Source organism: Ranitomeya variabilis, chromosome 3 (genome assembly GCF_051348905.1).
Source record: "Ranitomeya variabilis isolate aRanVar5 chromosome 3, aRanVar5.hap1, whole genome shotgun sequence".
Lineage (NCBI taxonomy): Eukaryota > Metazoa > Chordata > Amphibia > Anura > Dendrobatidae > Ranitomeya > Ranitomeya variabilis.
In genome coordinates, this window is record NC_135234.1 from 784319866 (window position 1) to 784343486 (window position 23621).

Here is a 23621-nt window from a genome sequence, read left to right on the forward strand (position 1 = left end):
TCTTCCCTCAGAATCTTGGGGATGTAAGTGATGAGCAAGGCGAGCAGATTCGCCCGGACATTAAAGTGATGGAGCACCGCTACCAGGGAGTGACTGAGATGGCAGATTACTGCTGGGTGTTATATAGGGACAACGCTGAACAATCGGATCAACCACAGGCAAATGTAATGGAGCACCGCTACCAGGGAGTGACTCAGTGATGGCAGATTACTGCGGGGTGTTATATAGGGACAACGGTGAACAATCGGATCAACCACAGGCAAAAGTAATGGAGCACCGCTACCAGGGAGTGACTCAGTGATGGCAGATTACTGCTGGGTGTTATATAGGGACAGCGCTGAACAATCCTATCAACACCAGGCAAAAGTAATGGAGCACCGCTACCAGGGAGTGACTCAGTGATGGCAGATTACTGCTGGGTGTTATATAGGAACAGCGCTGAACAATCGGATCAACCACAGGCAAAAGAAATGGAGCACCGCTACCAGGGAGTGACTCAGTGATGGCAGATCAGTGCTGGGTGTTATATAGGGACAGCGCTGAACAATCCTATCAACACCAGGCAAAAGTAATGGAGCACCGCTACCAGGGAGTGACTCAGTGATGGCAGATTACTGCTGGGTGTTATATAGGGACAGCGCTGAACAATCGGATCAACCACAGGCAAATGTAATGGAGCACCGCTACCAGGGAGTGACTCAGTGATGGCAGATTACTGCTGGGTGTTATATAGGGACAGCGCTGAACAATCGGATCAACCACAGGCAAAAGTAATGGAGCACCGCTACCAGGGAGTGACTCAGTAATGGCAGATTACTGCTGGGTGTTATATAGGGACAGCGCTGAACAATCCTATCAACACCAGGCAAAAGTAATGGAGCACCGCTACCAGGGAGTGACTCAGTGATGGCAGATTACTGCTGGGTGTTATATAGGGACAGCGCTGAACAATCGGATCAACCACAGGCAAATGTAATGGAGCACCGCTACCAGGGAGTGACTCAGTGATGGCAGATTACTGCTGGGTGTTATATAGGGACAGCGCTGAACAATCGGATCAACCACAGGCAAAAGTAATGGAGCACCGCTACCAGGGAGTGACTCAGTGATGGCAGATTACTGCTGGGTGTTATATAGGGACAGCGCTGAACAATCGGATCAACCACAGGCAAATGTAATGGAGCACCGCTACCAGGGAGTGACTCAGTGATGGCAGATTACTGCTGGGTGTTATATAGGGACAGCGCTGAACAATCGGATCAACCACAGGCAAAAGTAATGGAGCACCGCTACCAGGGAGTGACTCAGTGATGGCAGATTACTGCTGGGTGTTATATAGGGACAACGCTGAACAATCGGATCAACACCAGGCAAAAGTAATGGAGCACCGCTACCAGGGAATGACTCAGTGATGGCAGATTACTGCTGGGTGTTATATAGGGACAGCGCTGAACAATCGGATCAACCACAGGCAAAAGTAATGGAGCACCGCTACCAGGGAGTGTCTCAGTGATGGCAGATTACTGCTGGGTGTTATATAGGGACAGCGCTGAACAATCGGATCAACCACAGGCAAAAGTAATGGAGCACCGCTACCAGGGAGTGACTCAGTGATGGCAGATTACTGCTGGGTGTTATATAGGGACAGCGCTGAACAATCCTATCAACACCAGGCAAAAGTAATGGAGCACCGCTACCAGGGAGTGACTCAGTGATGGCAGATTACTGCTGGGTGTTATATGGGGACAACGCTGAACAATCGGATCAACCACAGGCAAAAGTAATGGAGCACCGCTACCAGGGAGTGACTCAGTGATGGCAGATTACTGCTGGGTGTTATATAGGGACAACGCTGAACAATCGGATCAACCACAGGCAAAAGTAATGGAGCACCGCTACCAGGGAGTGACTCAGTGATGGCAGATTACTGCTGGGTGTTATATAGGGCCAGCGCTGAACAATCGGATCAACCACAGGCAAAAGTAATGGAGCACCGCTACCAGGGAGTGACTCAGTGATGGCAGATTACTGCTGGGTGTTATATAGGGACAGCGCTGAACAATCCTATCAACACCAGGCAAAAGTAATGGAGCACCGCTACCAGGGAGTGACTCAGTGATGGCAGATTACTGCTGGGTGTTATATAGGGACAGCGCTGAACAATCGGATCAACCACAGGCAAATGTAATGGAGCACCGCTACCAGGGAGTGACTCAGTGATGGCAGATTACTGCTGGGTGTTATATAGGGACAGCGCTGAACAATCGGATCAACCACAGGCAAATGTAATGGAGCACCGCTACCAGGGAGTGACTCAGTGATGGCAGATTACTGCTGGGTGTTATATAGGGACAGCGCTGAACAATCGGATCAACCACAGGCAAAAGTAATGGAGCACCGCTACCAGGGAGTGACTCAGTGATGGCAGATTACTGCTGGGTGTTATATAGGGACAACGCTGAACAATCGGATCAACACCAGGCAAAAGTAATGGAGCACCGCTACCAGGGAGTGACTCAGTGATGGCGGATAACTGCTGGGTGTTATATAGGGACAACGCTGAACAATCCTATCAACACCAGGCAAAAGTGTCATGGTTCCCAATGGCAAGGGAACGTAAGAAACATATTAGTAACGAACGAGCTCTCGGGTGATGGAAACTCGAGTTGACCGTGAGCTAAATCTACCACACAACTAACAGTAGCCAGGGAGCATACCTACGGCTTCCTATATGCCACGCGCCAGCCGGAGGACTAACTACGCCTGGTAGAGGAAGAAACAGACCTGGCTTACCTCTAGGGAAATACCCCAAAAGATGATAGCTGCCCCCCACATGTAATAACGGTGAATTAAGAGGAAAAGACATACACAGTATGAAAGTAGATTTAGCAAAGAGAGGTCCACTTACTAGATAGCAGAAGGATACAAAAGAGGACTTCACGGTCAACTGAAAACCCTTTCAAAAACCATCCTGAAATTACTTTAAGACTCCTGTGTCAACTCATGACACAGGAGTGGCAATTTCAGCCCGCAAGAGCTTCCAGCTACAGAGAATAACAAAACTGCAAACTGGACAAAAGGTACAAAACAAAAGGACAAAGTCCACTTAGCTGATCAGCAGACTAGTAGCAGGAACATGCAACCGAAGGCTCTGGTTACAATGATGACCAGCAAGGAAAAGACTGGAGAGCAAGGCTAAATAGGAAACTCCCAAACACTGATGGAAGCAGGTGAACAGAAGCAGCAAAGTGCAAACAAGTCACCAGTACCACCAGGGGAGCCCAAAAAGCGGATACACAACAGTACCCTCCCCTTAAGGAGGGGGCACCGAACCCTCACAAGAACCGCCAGGGCGATCTGGATGAGCCCTATGAAAGGCACGAACCAAATCCGAGGCATGAACATCAGAGGCACTTACCCAAGAATTATCTTCCTGACCATAGCCTTTCCATTTAACCAGATATTGAAGTCTCCGTCTGGAAATACGGGAGTCCAAGATCTTCTCTACGACGTACTCCAATTCACCCTCCACCAGCACAGGAGCAGGAGGTTCAGTAGAAGGAACCACCGGTACCTCATATCTCCGCAACAACGACCGATGGAACACATTATGGATAGCGAAAGATGCCGGGAGGTCCAAACGAAAGGAAACAGGGTTAAGAATCTCCAAAATCCTATAAGGACCGATGAACCGAGGCTTAAATTTGGGAGAAGAAACCCTCATAGGGACAAAACGGGAAGACAACCACACCAAGTCCCCAACGCGAAGGTGGGGACCAACACGACGACGACGGTTAGCAAACTGCTGAGTCCTCTCCTGGGACAATTCCAAATTATCCACCACTTGTCCCCAAATCCGATGCAACCGATCCACCACCGCATCCACTCCAGGACAATCCGAAGATTCAACCTGACCAGATGAAAAACGCGGATGAAACCCTGAATTGCAAAAGAAAGGAGAAACCAAAGTGGCAGAACTAGCCCGATTATTAAGAGCAAACTCCGCCAACGGCAGAAAGGCAACCCAATCATCCTGATCCGCAGACACAAAACACCTCAAATAAGTCTCCAAAGTTTGATTAGTTCGCTCCGTCTGGCCATTGGTCTGAGGATGGAATGCAGACGAAAAGGACAAATCAATGCCCAACCTGGCACAGACTGCCCGCCAAAATCTAGACACGAACTGGGTACCCCTGTCAGAAACGATGTTTTCCGGAATACCATGCAAGCGAACCACATTTTGAAAAAACAGAGGGACCAACTCAGATGAGGAAGGCAACTTAGGCAATGGCACCAAATGAACCATTTTAGAAAAACGGTCACACACCACCCAGATGACAGACATCTTCTGAGAAACAGGGAGATCCGAGATAAAGTCCATAGAGATGTGCGTCCAAGGCCTCTTCGGAATAGGCAAGGGCAACAACAACCCACTAGCCCTAGAACAACAAGGCTTGGCCCGAGCACACACATCGCAAGACTGCACAAAAACACGCACATCTCGAGACAGGGAAGGCCACCAGAAGGATCTAGCCACCAAATCTCTGGTGCCAAAAATTCCCGGATGACCTGCCAGAGTAGAAGAATGAACTTCCGAGATGACTCTAGTGGTCCACTCGTCAGGAACAAACAGTCTACCAGACGGACAACGATCAGGTCTATCTGCCTGAAATTCTTGCAAAGCACGTCGCAAATCTGGAGAGACAGCAGACAAAACCACTCCATCCTTAAGGACACCAGCAGGTTCAGAATTCCCAGGAGAGTCAGGCTCAAAACTCCTAGAAAGAGCATCTGCTTTCACATTCCTAGAACCCGGTAAGTACGAGACCACAAAATTAAACCGGGAAAAGAACAACGACCAACATGCCTGTCTAGGATTCAGGCGCCTGGCAGACTCCAAATAAATTAAATTCTTGTGATCAGTCAAAACTACCACCTGATGTCTGGCACCCTCAAGCCAATGACGCCACTCCTCAAATGCCCACTTCATGGCCAATAGCTCCCGATTACCAACATCATAGTTTCGCTCGGCGGCCGAAAATTTTCACGAAAAGAACGCACAAGGTCTCATCACTGAGCAGTCGGAACTTTTCTGCGACAAAACCGCCCCCGCTCCGATCTCGGAAGCATCGACCTCAACCTGAAAGGGAAGAGAAACATCAGGCTGGCGCAACACAGGGGCAGACAAAAAGCGGCGCTTAAGCTCCCGAAAGGCCTCCACGGCAGCAGGGGACCAATTGGCAACATCAGCACCCTTTTTAGTCAAATCCGTCAGAGGTTTAGCAACGCCAGAAAAACCAGCTATAAATCGACGATAAAAATTAGCAAAGCCCAAGAATTTCTGGAGACTCTTCAGAGAAGTAGGCTGCGTCCAGTCGTAAATAGCCCGAACCTTGACAGGGTCCATCTCAATAGAAGAAGGGGAAAAAATATACCCCAAAAATGAAATTTTTTGAACCCCAAAAACACACTTTGAACCCTTTACACACAAAGAATTCTCCCGCAAAACCTGAAAAACCCTCCTGACCTGCTGAACATGAGACTCCCAGTCATCAGAAAAAAATCAAAATATCATCCAAGTACACAATCATAAATTTATCCAAATATTCACGGAAAATATCATGCATTAAGGACTGAAAAACAGAAGGTGCATTAGAAAGGCCGAAAGGCATTACCAAATACTCAAAATGGCCCTCAGGCGTATTAAATGCGGTCTTCCACTCATCCCCCTTCTTAATTCGCACCAAATTATACGCCCCACGAAGATCAATCTTAGAGAACCACTTAGCCCCCCTTATGCGAGCAAACAAATCAGTCAGCAAAGGCAACGGATACTGATATTTGACTGTAATTTTATTCAGGAGACGATAATCAATACAAGGCCTCAGAGAGCCATCCTGTTTAGAGACAAAGAAAAAAACGGCTCCTAAAGGTGATGAAGAAGGACGAATATGTCCCTTTTCCAGGGACTCCTTAATATACTCGCGCATAGCAGCATGTTCAGGTACAGATAGGTTAAACAAACGACCCTTTGGAAATTTACTGCCAGGAATCAGATCTATGGCGCAATCACAATCCCTGTGAGGAGGGAGAGAACCAATCTTAGGCTCTTCAAAAATATCACGATAATCAGACAAAAATGCCGGAATCTCAGATGGAATAGATGACGAAATGGACACCATAGGAGTGTCCCCATGAGCCCCCCGACATCCCCAGCTTAACACAGACATAGTCTTCCAGTCAAGGACTGGGTTATGAGACTAACCATGGTAATCCAAGCACCAAAACATCATGTAAATTGTACAACACAAGGAAGCGAATCACCTCCTGATGGTCTGGAGTCATACGCATAGTCACTTGCGTCCAGAACTGTGGTTTATTACAAGCCAAAGGTGTAGAATCAATACCCTTCAGAGGTATAGGGACTTCCAGAGGCTCTAAATCAAACCCACAGTGCCTGGCAAAGGACCAGTCCATAAGACTCAGAGCGGCGCCAGAGTCCACATAGGCATCCACGGTAATAACTGATAATGAACAAATCAAGGTTACAGACAAAATAAATTTGGACTGTAAAGTGCCAATTGAAATGGACTTGTCAACCTTCCTAGTACGCTTAGAGCATGCTGATATAACATGAGCAGAATCACCACAATAGAAGCATAACCCATTTTTACGCCTATAATTCTGCCGCTCGCTTCTGGACATAACTCTGTCACATTGCATTTTCTCTGGCATCTCTTCAGAAGATACCACCAAATGGTGCACGGGTTTGCGCTCCCGCAAACGCCGATCAATCTGAATTGCCATTGTCATGGACTCATTCAGACCTGTAGGCGCAGGGAACCCGACCATAACATCTTTAACGGCATCAGAAAGGCCCTCTCTGAAATTTGCCGCTAAGGCGCACTCATTCCACTGAGTAAGCACAGACCACCTACGAAATTTTTGGCAGTATATCTCCGCTTCATCTTGCCCTTGAGATAGGGCTATCAAAGCTTTTTCAGCTTGAATCTCCAAATTAAGTTCCTCATAAAGCAACCCTAAAGCCAGGAAAAACGCATCCACATTGAGCAACGCAGGATCCCCTGGTGCCAATGAAAATGCCCAATTTTGAGGGTCACCTCGCAGCAAAGAGATTACAATCTTAACCTGCTGGACAGGATCTCCTGAGGAGTGAGGTCTGAGAGAAAGGAATAATTTACAATTATATTTGAAATTCAAAAACCGAGATCTATCTCCGGAAAACACCTCTGGTGTAGGAATTTTAGGTTCAGAAATAGGAGTATGCATAACAAAATCTTGTAAATTTTGAACCTTCGTAGCAAGATTATTTAAACCTGCAGCCAAACTCTGAGGATCCATCTTTAAACAGGTGAGCTCAGAGCCATTCAAGGATTATAAGGAGAGAAAGGCAAAGGCTGTAATTAAAGCTGAAATACAACTGATCCAACTATGGAGCAAACATAGGAAAAAAAAAAAAAAAAATCTACAGACTTCTTTTTTCCCTCCTTTCTTCTGCCAATAAGTTTAACACTGGCCGGTCATACTGTCATGGTTCCCAATGGCAAGGGAACGTAAGAAACATATAAGTAACGAACGAGCTCTCGGGTGATGGAAACTCGAGTTGACCGTGAGCTAAATCTACCACACAACTAACAGTAGCCAGGGAGCATACCTACGGCTTCCTAAATGCCACGCGCCAGCCGGAGGACTAACTACACCTGGTAGAGGAAGAAACAGACCTGGCTTACCTCTAGGGAAATACCCCAAAAGATGATAGCAGCCCCCCACATGTAATAACGGTGAATTAAGAGGAAAAGACATACACAGTATGAAAGTAGATTTAGCAAAGAGAGGTCCACTTACTAGATAGCAGAAGGATACAAAAGAGGACTTCACGGTCAACTGAAAACCCTTTCAAAAACCATCCTGAAATTACTTTAAGACTCCTGTGTCAACTCATGACACAGGAGTGGCAATTTCAGCCCACAAGAGCTTCCAGCTACAGAGAATAACAAAACTGCAAACTGGACAAAAGGTACAAAACAAAAGGACAAAGTCCACTTAGCTGATCAGCAGACTAGTAGCAGGAACATGCAACCGAAGGCTCTGGTTACAATGATGACCGGCAAGGAAATGACTGGAGAGCAAGGCTAAATAGGAAACTCCCAAACACTGATGGGAGCAGGTGAACTGAGACAGCAAAGACACACAAGTCACCAGTACCACCAGCAACCACCAGGGGAGCCCAAAAAGCGGATACACAACACAAAAGTAATGGAGCACCGCTACCAGGGAGTGACTCAGTGATGGCAGATTACTGCTGGGTGTTATATAGGGACAGCGCTGAACAATCGGATCAACACCAGGCAAAAGTAATGGAGCACCGCTACCAGGGAGTGACTCAGTGATGGCAGATTACTGCTGGGTGTTATATAGGGACAACGCTGAACAATCGGATCAACACCAGGCAAAAGTAATGGAGCACCGCTACCAGGGAGTGACTCAGTGATGGCAGATTACTGCTGGGTGTTATATAGGGACAGCGCTGAACAATCGGATCAACCACAGGCAAAAGTAATGGAGCACCGCTACTAGGGAGTGACTCAGTGATGGCAGATTAGTGCTGGGTGTTATATAGGGACAGCGCTGAACAATCGGATCAACCACAGGCAAAAGTAATGGAGCACCGCTACCAGGGAGTGACTCAGTGATGGCAGATTACTGCTGGGTGTTATATAGGGACAGCGCTGAACAATCGGATCAACCACAGGCAAATGTAATGGAGCACCGCTACCAGGGAGTGACTCAGTGATGGCAGATTAGTGCTGGGTGTTATATAGGGACAGCGCTGAACAATCGGATCAACCACAGGCAAAAGTAATGGAGCACCGCTACCAGGGAGTGACTCAGTGATGGCAGATTAGTGCTGGGTGTTATATAGGGACAGCGCTGAACAATCGGATCAACCACAGGCAAAAGTAATGGAGCACCGCTACCAGGGAGTGACTCAGTGATGGCAGATTACTGCTGGGTGTTATATAGGGACAGCGCTGAACAATCGGATCAACCACAGGCAAAAGTAATGGAGCACTGCTACCAGGGAGTGACTCAGTGATGGCAGATTAGTGCTGGGTGTTATATAGGGACAGCGCTGAACAATCGGATCAACCACAGGCAAAAGTAATGGAGCACCGCTACCAGGGAGTGACTCAGTGATGGCAGATTACTGCTGGGTGTTATATAGGGACAGCGCTGAACAATCGGATCAACCACAGGCAAATGTCAAGCACTTCCCATCTCTGCTCAGATTGTGGTTTCTATTTTGCAGGTGAAACTTCAGTTCAATAAAACCTGTTTTCTAAGATGCAGCATTGTTATCTGATGTGTAGATTACTGTTTTCTTAATGTCACCAGTATATTTCCTGTACCTGATAATAGTGATGATGCTCCATGGAAACTATACATGCTACAGAAAAACTATATACTGTATATATATATATATATATATATATATATATATATATATATATATATATATATATACACAATCAGGACTAAAAGACGACTCAGAAAAGTACAAATTCACCTGCGAGGATTGCAACAAATATTTTTTTGTAGACCTGTGTATATTAGGGATCTATAATGGATCTATACATTTACATTCATACCCTGTAATATCTGATCGTATTTATTAGGGATCTATAATGGATCTATACATTTATACCTCTAATATCTGATCATATATATTAGGGATCTATAATGGATCTATACATTTATACCTCTAATATCTGATCATATATATTAGGGATCTATAATGGATCTATACATTTATACCTCTAATATCTGATCATATATATTAGGGATCTATAATGGATCTATACATTTACATTTATACCTGTAATATCTGATCATATATATTAGGGATCTATAATGGATCTATACATTTACATTTATACCTGTAATATCTGATCACATATATTAGGGATCTATAATGGATCTATACATTTATACCTGTAATATCTGATCACATATATTAGGGATCTATAATGGATCTATACATTTACATTTATACCCTGTAATATCTGATCGTATTTATTAGGGATCTATAATGGATCTATACATTTACATGTATACCCTGTAATATCTGATCGTATTTATTAGGGATCTATACATTTACAATTATACTGTGATCATATGTTTTATGTTGTTTGTAGATCACTTGTGCGTTGCTACAGATCTTATTGAGCTGAGCTAATTAGTGCCCTGGTGTCCACTGGACAGACGACATAAGAGGTCACTTCCCAGGACTCGGCATCATGATTAAGGGAACGCGTTGCTGCCGGTCATCTGTATCGCTGGCTCTGTGTCCTCCGCATTGCTTATGTGAATAATCACGGTTCGTGGATCTGGAGTCTCTTCATTTTGCACTGGATAAGGACCACCCGAGCCTAGCTACCACTTCCCATACTTTCTAATGTAGACCATTCGAGCCTATTTACTGCTCCCTACTGTGGAGACACGTGGGTTCGGCAGGCAGGACCGCTAGCTGGAACCGCATGGACCATGGATCATCCCACCACATGCCCGCTCTCCCTTTAATGTGGGCATAATGCTACTCAGACAACACAGGGTGAGGGTAAAACAGTGTGGAAATACTTTATTGAACCACGAAACAGGCAGATACTGTAACACATAGACTAGTCCCAGAAAAATACCCAAGATGGTACACATTACAGAGTCTCACCCTTCCACTGACTCGCCGGGATAATAGCAGCTGTGACATGAGAGCTTCCAAAGTCGGCTACCCCACCTGTGGCATACACAGAGAGGAGGTAACTACAAGCATAGGAAGATGACACTCCATTCAGGTACAAGGCCAAGTGACTGGAGGGTCACAACTTGCCTTCTCCGAACATCTCCATGGAGCCAGACAACTGGAAGGTCCCATTCCTGGCTTTCTCCAAAAGTATCCATCTTCCATCTGAAGCTGAGGTCCTCTAGGGTGGCATCCTGTAGAATGATAGATCCATGTCCTATGTGATGGAGCAATGATGTCTTGGCTGCTGTCCTGTAGAGTCTCTGGATGTTTGGATGTCTTGGCAGAATCTCTGGCTGTCTCTCTCTGTGTCTCTCTAAATACAGAGGCATGTAACCTCTTTTTATAATTAACAAGTGTCCTTTATTCAGTATTTCTGGATAGGATATTCAAGATGCTGACAATTCTGCGCTCATCCAAAATCAGCGCAGAATTGTCGGCATCTTGAATATCCTATCCAGAATTTCTTGAAGATCCTTCGCAGGTCCGGTGCCATCTGCAGCCCTCCCATCATACTTACTATATGTGTTGTGCATACTCACAATGTGTAAAGGTGAGAATTTTACCTTACAGTAAACTAATTGTTACTTTGGTAAATGCGCTATTGCGCCTCTCTCTTTACCATTTCTACTTCATTCAGTATTGTCATAAAGGGTAAGAATGGAGATGAGATCAGGTAGCATTACTTGATTATTTAATCTATTTGTTTTTCCTCCTCTGTTTTCAAAGTCACCAAACTATCTGGCCTAGATAATGTATAATTAGCATATCAGTAAACATCACTAGTGATCAAGGATAAGAGCACAATATGTTACATCAAATGTCGACTTAAAAGTCAATATGACAGGCTTACACAAGCAAATCTCTGTTTTTGTAACCAGCCAGAAAGAAACACTAATTCAGAAGTCATAGTAAACATGAATTCCCTTAAAAATCATTTTATTCATTGAATTTCTAAAAAACACCTTCCCAGTGAGAACGTTGGCAAAAAAAATATTGACCAAAGGTACATACCCTAATATAGACCTGCCTGTATCCTGCCTTGCCATGGAGGAATATGATTATGGCGCCCCCACTCAACGTGGGCTATCCCTCACTGCCCTCACTCACCCTATAATAAAGGTGGGAAAACAATATTGCAAAGAACAGAAATGAAGAAAGCAAAAAAAAAAAGGTCAAAAAAGCCAAGCATAAAAAACAATCAAAAAGAAAACAATAAACGACCTTTCATGAGCAGTAGTCTTTGGGTATCACCCTACATAGTTGTTTCAATTTTTTGTTGGCACAGTATATGATATATATATGGCCTCTATTACCATTTAATCCTCCTTCACTTTAGTAATAGCATAGCCTATTGGCTCAATAGATCCACTGGGTATGACCTAGACCACTATATATATATATATATATATATATATATATATATATACAATAAATCTAAATGTCAAAAATACATCAAAGCATCCTGTATCATTACCAGTCAATAGAATAGTCCATGAAAAGATCACTTCTCAAAATATATCTAGCGGCGGGGGGTGTGGTTTGCCAAGGGACAGGAGTGGACGTGCTTTTGCAGGGCTCCTGTTAATCCCTTAATTGCTACTAATTTAGCCTACGTAAATCTGGACTATTCTATTCCTCAACATATATAAACATGCCAGGATCAAGAGGGAAGAGGAAAATCGCTGGCACACCTAAGAATTCTTCCTCATTTGGGCAGAAAGGTACCCGGGAGAAAAACAATGGCGGCAGCAGGCTTCCCCCTGGTGGGGAAGAAAGAAGTCCCGTGAACCACAACAGTGGAACTGATGGCCGAAAACCAGCGGTACTACAGCCTCAAAGTGCACAGAAAATCACCCAGACAGCTGCGCGGAGGACCCCTGCCCCTGCACCAACCTTGACACAGACTGCAGGTACATCGGTGGGAGGCAGAGGGACTGCGGAGATCCACGATGCAGCGATGCGGCAGAGGGATACTCTGAACAGTGCAGAGGTGCCGGCAACGAGAATCCCGACGCCTGTCAAGTCAGCGACGCCGGGCAAGTCAACGACGCCGGGCGGTGAGGACAGGAGAGGGAGCCGAGGATCCATGTCAGCGGCGCAAGCCACCGCGCCGCCGTGGGAGCCGGGAGCGGAGATACAGACGGAGCGACAGACCAGCCGCGGAGTGATCCTGCCGATGCAGCGCGGCTCACTGAGGTACGATGCGAAGGAGTTCGTACCCGGAAGTGACTGGAGCAGGAGACGCCAGACACCGGGAGCCGCAGCAGGGGGCAGAGAGTCTGCAGAAAAGTGGCGGGTCTCGCCCGCTGCACTGGTTCTTGAAGGAGAGTGCTTGGGGAGCCGATCGCCCCCCCAGAGCAAGGGGGGGAGGTTGCTCCCCAATAAAAAGAGCAATATTAAAAGTGGCATTGGGCATGATAATCCAGAAGGGGGCAGGTTCATGAGGGATGGGGCAGAGCCATATTTCCAGCAGGGACTCAGCCACAGTTATGGCTCCCTCTCACCCCCATTGCTGAGTTATGATAGGAAGGAGGCAATAAGAATGAAATTGGGCAACCAAATGAACACCACCAATGAGTGCCTGTCATCATTACAGAAACCTAATTTGTATGATAATGAATCCACTTCATTTGGAAAAATAGCAGAACATGCTGCTTTGCTGCCCAAATCACTTATTAAATCTATCGCCACAAGGCTTGAAGAGAAACTCAAAGAACAGCCTAATTTTGATAACCCTTATTTGACCCCTGACCTTTCTATGACATCTTTGGTAGAGAGGGATGCACAATCAGACAATCACACAGTTTCTTCAGCTTCCTCTGACCGTGATTATAAAGATCTTATGGATGACTGTGACAATGAGGGGCTAACAGATTTAGAGGGGTACTCAGAGGAGTCCAGTGATATGGAGGACTTAAGTGGCTCAGATGACATATCAAAAACCTCAGATGTGAGCGACATGGAGCAGGAGCAGCCTTGTACTGAGGTCCCTAATTACTCCCCGATTGATAAAATTGTGGCCTCTGATGAGTATCCCTCCGTGAAATTCATGGTCAACCTGTGTAAGGCTCTTCTAACATCTATGGAGCTAAAGGGAACTAGGTCATCTGAAAAAATGTTCAAAAAACTATTTAAAGAAGTTTTTTCGCAAATTAGCGGTGCCCCATTCTCTAACATTAACATGACCTCTGACAACTCCCCCAAGATCCCGAATAAGTCCTACTCTCCAAGCAAACACCAAGGGTTGGCGTTTTGTATTGGTGTAGAGGGTGCGCCTGCACGTCCTGATCCCCTGGTCAATCTAAAGAACGATATAGACTCCTTCAGGGCCAAACTAACTGATTTTGAAAATTACAAAAGAAAAAATAACTTGAAAGTCCGTGGTATCCCGGAATCGGTGGGGAAACTTCAGTTAGAAAAATATATTTCCTCTATGATATCTTACATGCTCCCCAAAACTGAAGGTAAAAACCTAATAGTGAAAGCATGTAGGATACGGAGACCTCCCTTTCTCCAGCCTAATACTGCCGCGGATGTCATCGTTTCACTATACCCCAATTGGCTAAAGGTACCTTCACACGAAACGACATCGCTAGCGATCCGTGACGTTGCAGCGTCCTGGCTAGCGATATCGTTTCGTTTGACACGCAGCAGCGATCAGGATCCTGCTGTGATGTCGCTGGTCATTGCTGAAAGTCCAGAACTTTATTTGGTCGTCCGATCGCTGTGTATCGTTGTGTTTGAAAGCAAAAGCAACGATACCAGCGATGTTTTACACTGGTAACCAGGGTAAACATCGGGTTACCAAGCGCAGGGCCGCGCTTAGTAACCCGATGTTTACCCTGGTTACCAGCGTAAAAGTCAAAAAAACAAACAGCACATACTTACATGCGTCCCCCAGCGTCTGCTTCCTGACACTTACTGAGCGCCGGCCCTAAAGTGAAAGTGAAAGCACAGCGGTGACGTCACCGCTGTGCTGTTAGGGCCGGAGCTCAGTCAGTGTCAGGAAGCAGACGCTGGGGGACGCGCAGGTGAGCATGTGCTGTTTGTTTTTTTTACTTTTACGCTGGTAACCAGGATAAACATCGGGTTACTAAGCGCGGCCCTGCGCTTAGCAACCCGATGTTTACCCTGGTTACCCGGGGACCTCGGCATCGTTGGTCGCTGGAGAGCGGTCTGTGTGACAGCTCCCCAGCGATCAAACAGCGACGCTGCAGCGATCGGCATCGTTGTCGCTATCGCTGCAGCGTCGCTTCGTGTGAAGGTACCTTTAGAGACTCGCTGCTCGTCGCTGCAAGGGAGCCAAGGTTCCTCTCGTCTCATTATGGACACTTGACCTTGTACAGGGATCTGTGCAAGGATACTATGCAAAAACGTAAATTGTTTCAGTTCGCCACCAATAGACTGCAACAGGCTGGAATGCAATATAACTGGCACCGGTTCTCTAGTCTGAGATTCCTCTTCGCGGCAAAATGGCGTACTTTTACTTCTCCAGCAGAGGCGGTGGACTTTCTAAACCGTGCGGGCATAGGTCATCCCGGATCTTCTTCTGACCCTACATCCAAACCCAAACTGAACTCTTGAATGTTTCTCTTTTCCTCTTTGTTTAGTCCAGGTCACAACATGTGATTGAACCGAACTTGTTGCCCAATAAGTCTGTGGACCATTAACGATGGTCCTACCTTGACAGGCTGTCATTTTTTTCCATCAGTTACGCAAATTTTGGTTACCAAATTTTTGCAAGATTTATTAAGTGATGCTACTTATTTTAATATGCAGTATTATATATAATTTCAGCTGCTGGCCTAAACTATTTTAGTTAATTTCATAGCCTACTGCACCTTTAAAGTTGATACATTCATCCGTTATTATATAGTTTAGAGAGCTACATATACTATTCTTGTCTATGCATATTTTACCTAACCTACTACTAAGTGGTTCTCTTATGATACAGCTACCATGTTTAATTCTACTGAACTAAATGTCTGCTTGTCTCCCCTATTGTATAGGGGTCTTTCCCTAGTCTCATATCCCTTCCCTCCCTTCCTTCCCTCCCTCGTTTACCCTTCCCGGTTAAATACAAAATTCAATAAAGTTTCTTTGAAAAGAAAATATATCTAGCGGCCACAATCGTATAGCTAGGGTTCCAACCTCCACGGCAAGGCAGGATCCAGGCAGGTCTATATTAGGGAATGTGCTAGACCTTTGGTCAGTGTTTTATCTTGGCTAATTGTTTTGCCAACATTCTCACTGGGAAGGTGTTTTTTAGAAATTCAGTGAATAAAATGATTTTTAAGGGAATTCATGTTCACTATATTGTTTAAAATTCTCATTGGAATAATAATAAAATTCTAATTCAGAAGTCAACATATAGATAACAGTCTCTTGTTTCTGGTTTGTTTACAATAGGCGTCTGGTTAATTAAGATAATTGCTGTTTCTCCACACCTACATTGTATAAGAAGGACCACCGGAGCCTAGGCTTTGCTCCCTATACCATAAAAAGGGGACCGCCCAAGTCTAGCTACTGGTCTTTACACCCGACAGGTGAGGCCGCCCCAGGCCTAACTACCAGTTTATGGGGGACCACCAGAACCTAGCCACAGCTCCTTTTTACCGTACATACTGCCGGAGCCTAGCTAATGGTTTCTATACATTACAAAGGAGATTGCTTGAGCCTAGCCCCACTCCTTATACAATGCAAGGGAGATTTGCTCAAGCAAAGCCACTGCTTCCTGTACTGTACACTGCCTGAGCCTAGCCACTGCTCTCTATACTGTTCAATGGGGACTGCCCAAGTTTAGCCACAACTTTCTATACTGTACAAGGGGCTCTCTGCGCGCTTAACTCCCTCTACTGATTATGGAGAACCACAAGAGCCTAGCTACCATTCTCTATACCATACAAGGAGGACCGCCAAAGCCTAACCACGTTTCGCTATACTGATTGTGGTGAACTGCCTGAGTCTAGCCACCGCTCCCTATTCTGTACAAGGCCTGCCAAATCCTAACCACCATGTCCTATTCCATACCAGAGAGACTATCCAATCCTAAGGAGTAAGGTTTCGCCTTGTGGAGAGTGACATACCAGCTCTGGCTTGTCAAGGTAAGGAGGCTAATGCGCCGTGCAATGCTCCTCTGGGAAATTTAATATGCAAATTGCCTCTTCACAGAAAAAGAGGACTTGAACTCTATGGCGCTATAGAGTTCAAGTCCTCTTTTTCTCTGAAGAGGCAATTTGCATATTAATTATCCAATCCTAGCCACCTTCCCCTATAGTGATTATGGAGAGCTTAGCTATCATTTCATACACCAAACAAGAGGGACCTCCGAAGCCTGAACACCACTTCCTATACTGTATAAGGGTCACTGTTGCGCCTAACCACTGCTCCCTCTACTTTTTATGAGGCTCTGTCTGAATCCAACCATAGTCTCTTAGGAACACCACCACATACTCTTGTACTAGGAGCACCCCAGTACCCTGTACATACTGCTTATGTCTTCCTAACCTACAGACGAATGTGACATTGTCCTATCTTGTGATTGGCAGGTGTCTGGTAGAACGTCGCCCTCGCTGCAGCCGGTGGGAGTCTCTCTGGTTGGGATACATCTGCGTCATGCACTCTGGGACACTCGTCTGAATTTACTACAAGAGACTCTGTCCCCACAACTCTGTGCCCTTCCTGTGGTTCACATTTCTGCAGCGCCAGGAACCAGCGATGATGAACATGGCAGCCCTACCCAGTACTTGTGCCCTCTGTACACTCAGTGGAGCCGCGAGAGCCACAAGCAACATCAGGAGAGACCCCTGCTTTTCCTCCCACTTCCTACTAATGTTTCTTCCTGTGTATGGAGCCAGCGCAGGGTGCATGCTGTAAGCTTCCTGTGACATGATGATGACATCACTGCGAGCAAAAATAAATCACGAGATGATGGGAAGGCAGGGATGAAGTACTGTGTAATGTTAATGGAGGGACACTGTCACAGGGTTACCGCAACATAGAGGAGCCAGAGGACCATTTCTCCTACCCCTACACTGTTTAGAAGCACTTCACCTTCATATCAAAAGTGTAAATTTGTTTTAGCAGTGCAGGGGTTAATCTGCTCAGTTGAGAGCTCCTGGAAGTTTTCCTGCATTAAGGCTATCAGCTGTTCACTGTTTGGTACTCCCATCTCCAATATAATCTGGGCCCTGGCTAGCACTCATTGTCAGACCTAGCTTATGCTGCATGGCTGGAGGTTGTTGGTGGTTGTTATTGGAGAAGGCGTTTATCTGTGACTGTGTGTGATAATTCCCTTTCTTCTCCTACTTTGGTTTTTCCCCTCCACTTTTCGTCCTCCACTCCCCAGTGCATTCCTCTGTTGTCTATGTGAGTATATTTGTATGTTTGTACCAAAAAAAGAGCATGAACCGCACCTTCAAAAATCATACATTGATCTAAAGCCGCTAGGCACAAATTTATATAACTGAACATGAGGTTCTTAGTTTAACATTCTGATCAGAGTGTATGAAGCCCACTGTCACGTCACGGCAAAACTCATAGTGGGTCCTACCTCCCTAAAGGAGCGGCACGGTCTGGAGTCATGGGGACTCAGTCTTGCATTATGGGCGCTGTGGGGCACTGGGCCGTCTGCCCTGCTGGTGCATTGCCGCTGTGGCGGTGGTCGACGCAGGGCTCTGCTTTGTTAGGGTGGTAGGACCCACTACGAGGTTTGCCATGACATGGCAGTGGGCTTCTTACAGTCTGATCAGAATGTTAAACTAAGAACCTCATGTTCAGTTATATATATTTTTGCCTAGCGGTATTAGATCATTGTATGATTTTTGGAAGTGCGGTCCTTTCTCTTTTTTCAGCATATTTGAATGTTTTTGTATTTTCCTTTATCCCTGTCCATATTACCTTGTTAGTCTGGTTGATGTACTACGGTACACTACTACTCCTCTCTTCCCTGGGTGGGGGAAGGGTACAGACTGAGGGCAGATTCAGGAGCTAAGGCAAAGTACGTGGCCCTGGCTTCTTCACTGTGAGAAGTAACCCAGGGAACAGCTAGGCCGCCCCTAGCGTTAGGGACAGGGAAGGAGCCCCTGGTCCCGGGACACCAGACAACAGTTGTGACAGACACATGGAGCTCTGCATACAGTCCACCAGAAAAGAAATTAAAACAATGAAATTGCAGTTTATAACCAGTCCATAAAAAACTGATCAACTGGTTGCATGTGGAACAGCGAGGGTCAGTAGAGCTGGATGCAGCCAAGCCAAATGCACGCACAGTTCTACAGTGCACGAGTGTGAACAGCAACCAAAAGCAGGAGCGCACAAAGTATCTTCAACGCGCTATAGAAATTCCTCAGCACCTACATTCATTGCCACGACGTTCGTCACGGCTATTACCTCTTATGAGTTTATCTGTTTCTAGGGTTTGGATCATTTAAATATCAAAGAAACACCTCCGTTTGGAATACCCCGACACATCACAGGAAGAGACGCCCCTTCTAGGTTTAGCATCCATGTCATTGTGAATATTAAAGGGGTCGGCCACTTTATTTTATCATCTAAACAGATGATACATGTCACTCTATAACTAGGGGGGTGCTCGGAGAGGGATACCACTCCCTTATCTCGTACAAATCAAAAAAATCCGGCACTCAAACTATCTGCAATTTAGATTTATTTCGGTGCAATCCCAAATTTATAACGTTTCGGTCTGTTACTAAGGCTGGTTTCACACTTGCGTTTTGATCTGCAGCGTTTGTACAGAAAAAAAGCATGCGTTTTTATTCCCTATGTTTAACATTAAAAACGCATGCGGTTTTTTTGTACGCGTTTGGCCGCGTTTAACGACACATGCGTTTTTTTGCTGCATGCATTCTGTCGCAGAAATGCAACATGTAGTAATTTCTAGAGGCGTTTTTTTGCCGCAAAAAAACGCATGCGTTTCTTTGCGGCAAAAAAAACGTATTGTTGTCTATGTAAACGCATGCGTTTTTATAGAAAAAAGCAAGAATACACCCTGATAAGCCACCCCCCACCATCAAGGTGATAAAGGGATCCTAACCCTACCCCTAACCCTAACCCTAACAATATGACAGTGAATACTCTACGAGTTAATATTTTTAGTACTCTATAGCAATACCGTATATCTTGGGGTGTCCACATTGAACAAAGCTTTTTATTAGAAGAATGTCCTGGTCACCAGGTCAACATCCCTATGGATCCCTAGGGTTAGGGGTAGGGTTAGGGTTAGGGTTAGGGTTTGGATCCCTTTATCACCTTGATGGTGGGGGGTGGCTTATCAGTGACCTGGTGACCAGGACATTCTTCTAATAAAAAGCTACCCCTAACCCTAACCCTAGGGATCCTAACCCTATCCCTAACCCTAACCTAGCTATTTCTATTTATAGTGGGTTTTCTAGTTGATTTTGATGATTGGCAGCTGTCACACACTTCTCAGCATGCGTTTCAAAAACGCAAAAGCATGAAAAAACGCATGTAAACGCGTCAAAACGCCGTGTTTTTTTTACCGCATGCAAAAACGCATGCGTCTAAAAAACGCAGCGTTTGCACGCGTTTACATGCGTTTTTTCACCACCTGCGTTTTTTTTAAACGCTGCGTTTTTAAACGCAAATGTGAAACCAGCCTCAGACCTTCCTCAGATGGATTGCTGTAGAGTCCGACTGTCCAGGTATCGGCAGTAAGCAGCGCGTGGTAAAGGATAGGCTCTTATGTAGAAAGAGCGCTGTTTCTACATAGGAGCCTATCCTTTACCACGCACTGCTTACTGCCGATACCTGGACTCTACAGCAATCCGTCTGAGGAAGGTCTAAGTAACAGACCGAAACGTTATAAATTTGGGATTGCACCGAAATAAATCTAAATTGCAGATACTTTGAGTGCCGGATTTTTTTGATTTGTACTTTTATCAGACTCTGTAGACATGACTTGTGGCACTGACTACTATACAGGTGTGACAGGTTCTCCTCCTCACAGACTGCACAGCTCTCCAGTCCTTCAATGGCCGCTGGTGGAGGAGCATGTGACCAGACCCGCCCATCAGTCTCCTCCTATAGGAATCCTGAAATTGAGGAAACTGATGGGCGGATCAGGCCACATGCTCCTCCACCAGCGGCCATTGTAGGGTTGGTGAGCTGTGCAGTCTGTGAGGAGGAGAACCTGTCACACCGGTATAATAATAGTGCCGCAAATCAAGTCCTCAACACGTGATAAATTGGCCAACGCCATTACTGTTGCTTTGCTGCTGCAAATCCACTTGAAACTTTCTGGACTCCTTGGGCTGATAAATCCCGCTCTTGGTGGAGATGACGATGGGTTTACGTTGGCTGGATTCCATCCTTCTATCAAACAGTGACATCTGGAGAGTCATTGTTAGAAGGTATCGAGGATTTTTTATGTTCTGCGTGTTTGTGGATGTCAGTCCTTCCACCTCGCCTGGGAGAATGCCGGACAGCCATTGGCTAATAAGTGAGGTCATGTGGGTCTCATTAGTTGTGAATATGGGCATACAGGTGAGATTAGTTATACTGGTCTACTTAAGGCTACATCCAGGAGGCAAAGATCTTCTTTTATACCTTTGCTCTTCCGGGCTATGGGCGCTCGCTGCCGGAAGATAAAATAAAATGGCAACAAAAATTAAACTGCCCAATTAATCCCTAAAAATATTTCATCTTTATTCAGTAAAGTACAATAAAATGTACAATTAAAAGCTAGAATAAAGGGGGGAATATTTTACCAGAGACATAAGTGGTAATAAATCTTATATACAGGGTGGAGCGCGGTAATTTGCTGATTTGGGAATGAAATAAAAAAATTATGATCATTAGAAAAATTTATTTTATATTTTAATTATACTGAACAGTAATGGAATTTTTAAATTACATGGTTTTAAATAGTGTATCTGGCAAATGTCGACCTTCGCTATCCACACACTGCTGCATACGTTTTCTGAAGTTTTCATGAACTCTAACAAGCATGTCCACAGGTATTCTGCCAATTTCAGCTTCAATATTGTTCCTTAGGTCTTCCAAGGTGTTGGGACGGTTGATATACACCTTAGACTTCAGGTAACCCCAAAGGAAAAAATCGCATGGGGCTAAATGTGGTGAGCGTGCTGGCCAGTTCACATCTCCCCACAAAGAGATAAGCCGTCCAGGAAACATTTGCCTCAAACACTTCATGGTAACCCTCGCTGTGTGTGCAGTGGCACCATCCTGTAGGAACCATGTATCCTCTAGTTCCATTGCCTCAAGAGCCGGCTGAAAATAATCCTGTATCATAGACAAGTACAGTTCGGAGTTCACAGTTATGGCACGACCGTTTTCCTGGAAAAAGTAAAGACCAATGATGCCTACTCGTGATATGGCGCACCACACAGTGACGCGGTCCGAATGCAGAGGTCTCTCGTGAACTTCTCTGGGGTTTGTTTCACTCCAGTAACGCATATTTTGTTTGTTTACACACCCACTGAGGTGAAAATGTGCCTCATCAGAAAAAAACACAATTGCGTCACGGGGTATCGTTGCTAACATGTCTTCACAAGAGGTCCGCCGTGTCAAATAGTCCCGTGCTGACAATTGTTGGACCACGCACATTTTATACGGGTGAAAATTCAGTTCATCATGAAGAATCCAGTGGAGAGAACGTCTTGAAATGCCAAGAGCAAATGATTGCTTCCGAGCAGAGCGTTTCGGAGATTGCAGTACTGCTGCTCTAACTCTCTCAATGTTTTGTGGTGTTGTAATCCTTCTCTCAGGTCCCCTTCGTACACATGACACATTCCCTGCTGTTCTGAATGCATTCACCCAATTTACAATTGATTGCCGTCCAGGAACACGTCCGCGTGGAGGAACAGCGAATTGTAAACGAAAAGCACGCTGCACTGCAATGATCGAGTGGGCATTTGAAAAATACGCTTCAACACAAAATGACCTCTCCTCACGTGTCCACTGCATGATGGCAACTGAAAGGCGGAGGAATACAAATCTCCCATCAGCCACTGTAAGCCACACCCACCCGACAGTGCCGCCACAGCAAGCAGTGCAAAAAAGCAACTTACCGCGCTCCACCCTGTACATTGGAATAAATACAGTAAGTCCCAGGTCTTAGTATTAATATCTGTATACCTTAGTGAGGAAAGTAAAAATTCAGGTAAAAAATACAGAAATAGAAGGTGAAATAGACAGGAAATGACCAGATGCCAGAGCGCCACCCAGTGGTTATAGGTGACAATGTCATCCGAAGAGAAAATGTCCTGAGAAATCCTTCTGGGTCAGATATACAGAGGGTACGGAAAATATTCAGACCCCTTTAAAATTTTGATTCTTTGTTTCATTGCAGCCATTTGGTAAATGCCAAAAAGTTCATTTTTTTCTCATTATTGTACACCCTGCACTCCATCTTGACTGAAAAAAACAGAAATGTAGAATATTTTGCAAATTTATTAAAAAAGAAAACCTGAAATATCCCATGGTCATAAGTATTCAGCCCCTTTGCTCAGACACTCATATTTAAGACACATGCTGTCCATTTCCTTGTGATTGTTAAAAATACTTATTTTGTATATTTGTTTATTCAGGACTCTATCAGATGCCATACTCTTAAGAAAATGTCATATTTCTCATAAAAAATGTAGTGGTTTATTGGATTGTCCACCAAAAAGAATCATTGCAGCAAAACATAAAATGGGTGCAATAGTTACAAAGTGATGGTCCATTTGTCCATATCAAAGTTTGTTCCCCATCTTTCCTGAGATTCTGAATGGTAAATGGCATCTGTCTCTGTCAT

General features: G+C 45.2%; 1 protein-coding gene across 1 annotated transcript in view; it reads left to right on the plus strand.

Moving 5' to 3' along the window:
• The window catches only part of DNHD1 (dynein heavy chain domain 1), a 458413-nt gene extending 440200 nt beyond the window's left edge, over window positions 1-18213 (plus strand). The window contains exon 43 of the mRNA XM_077299004.1: window positions 17371-18213. Within this exon, the coding sequence (XP_077155119.1) occupies window positions 17371-17709 (339 nt within the window). The 3' untranslated portion in view covers window positions 17710-18213. The remainder of the gene's footprint in view (window positions 1-17370) is intronic.
• Window positions 18214-23621: the final 5408 nt, after the last annotated feature.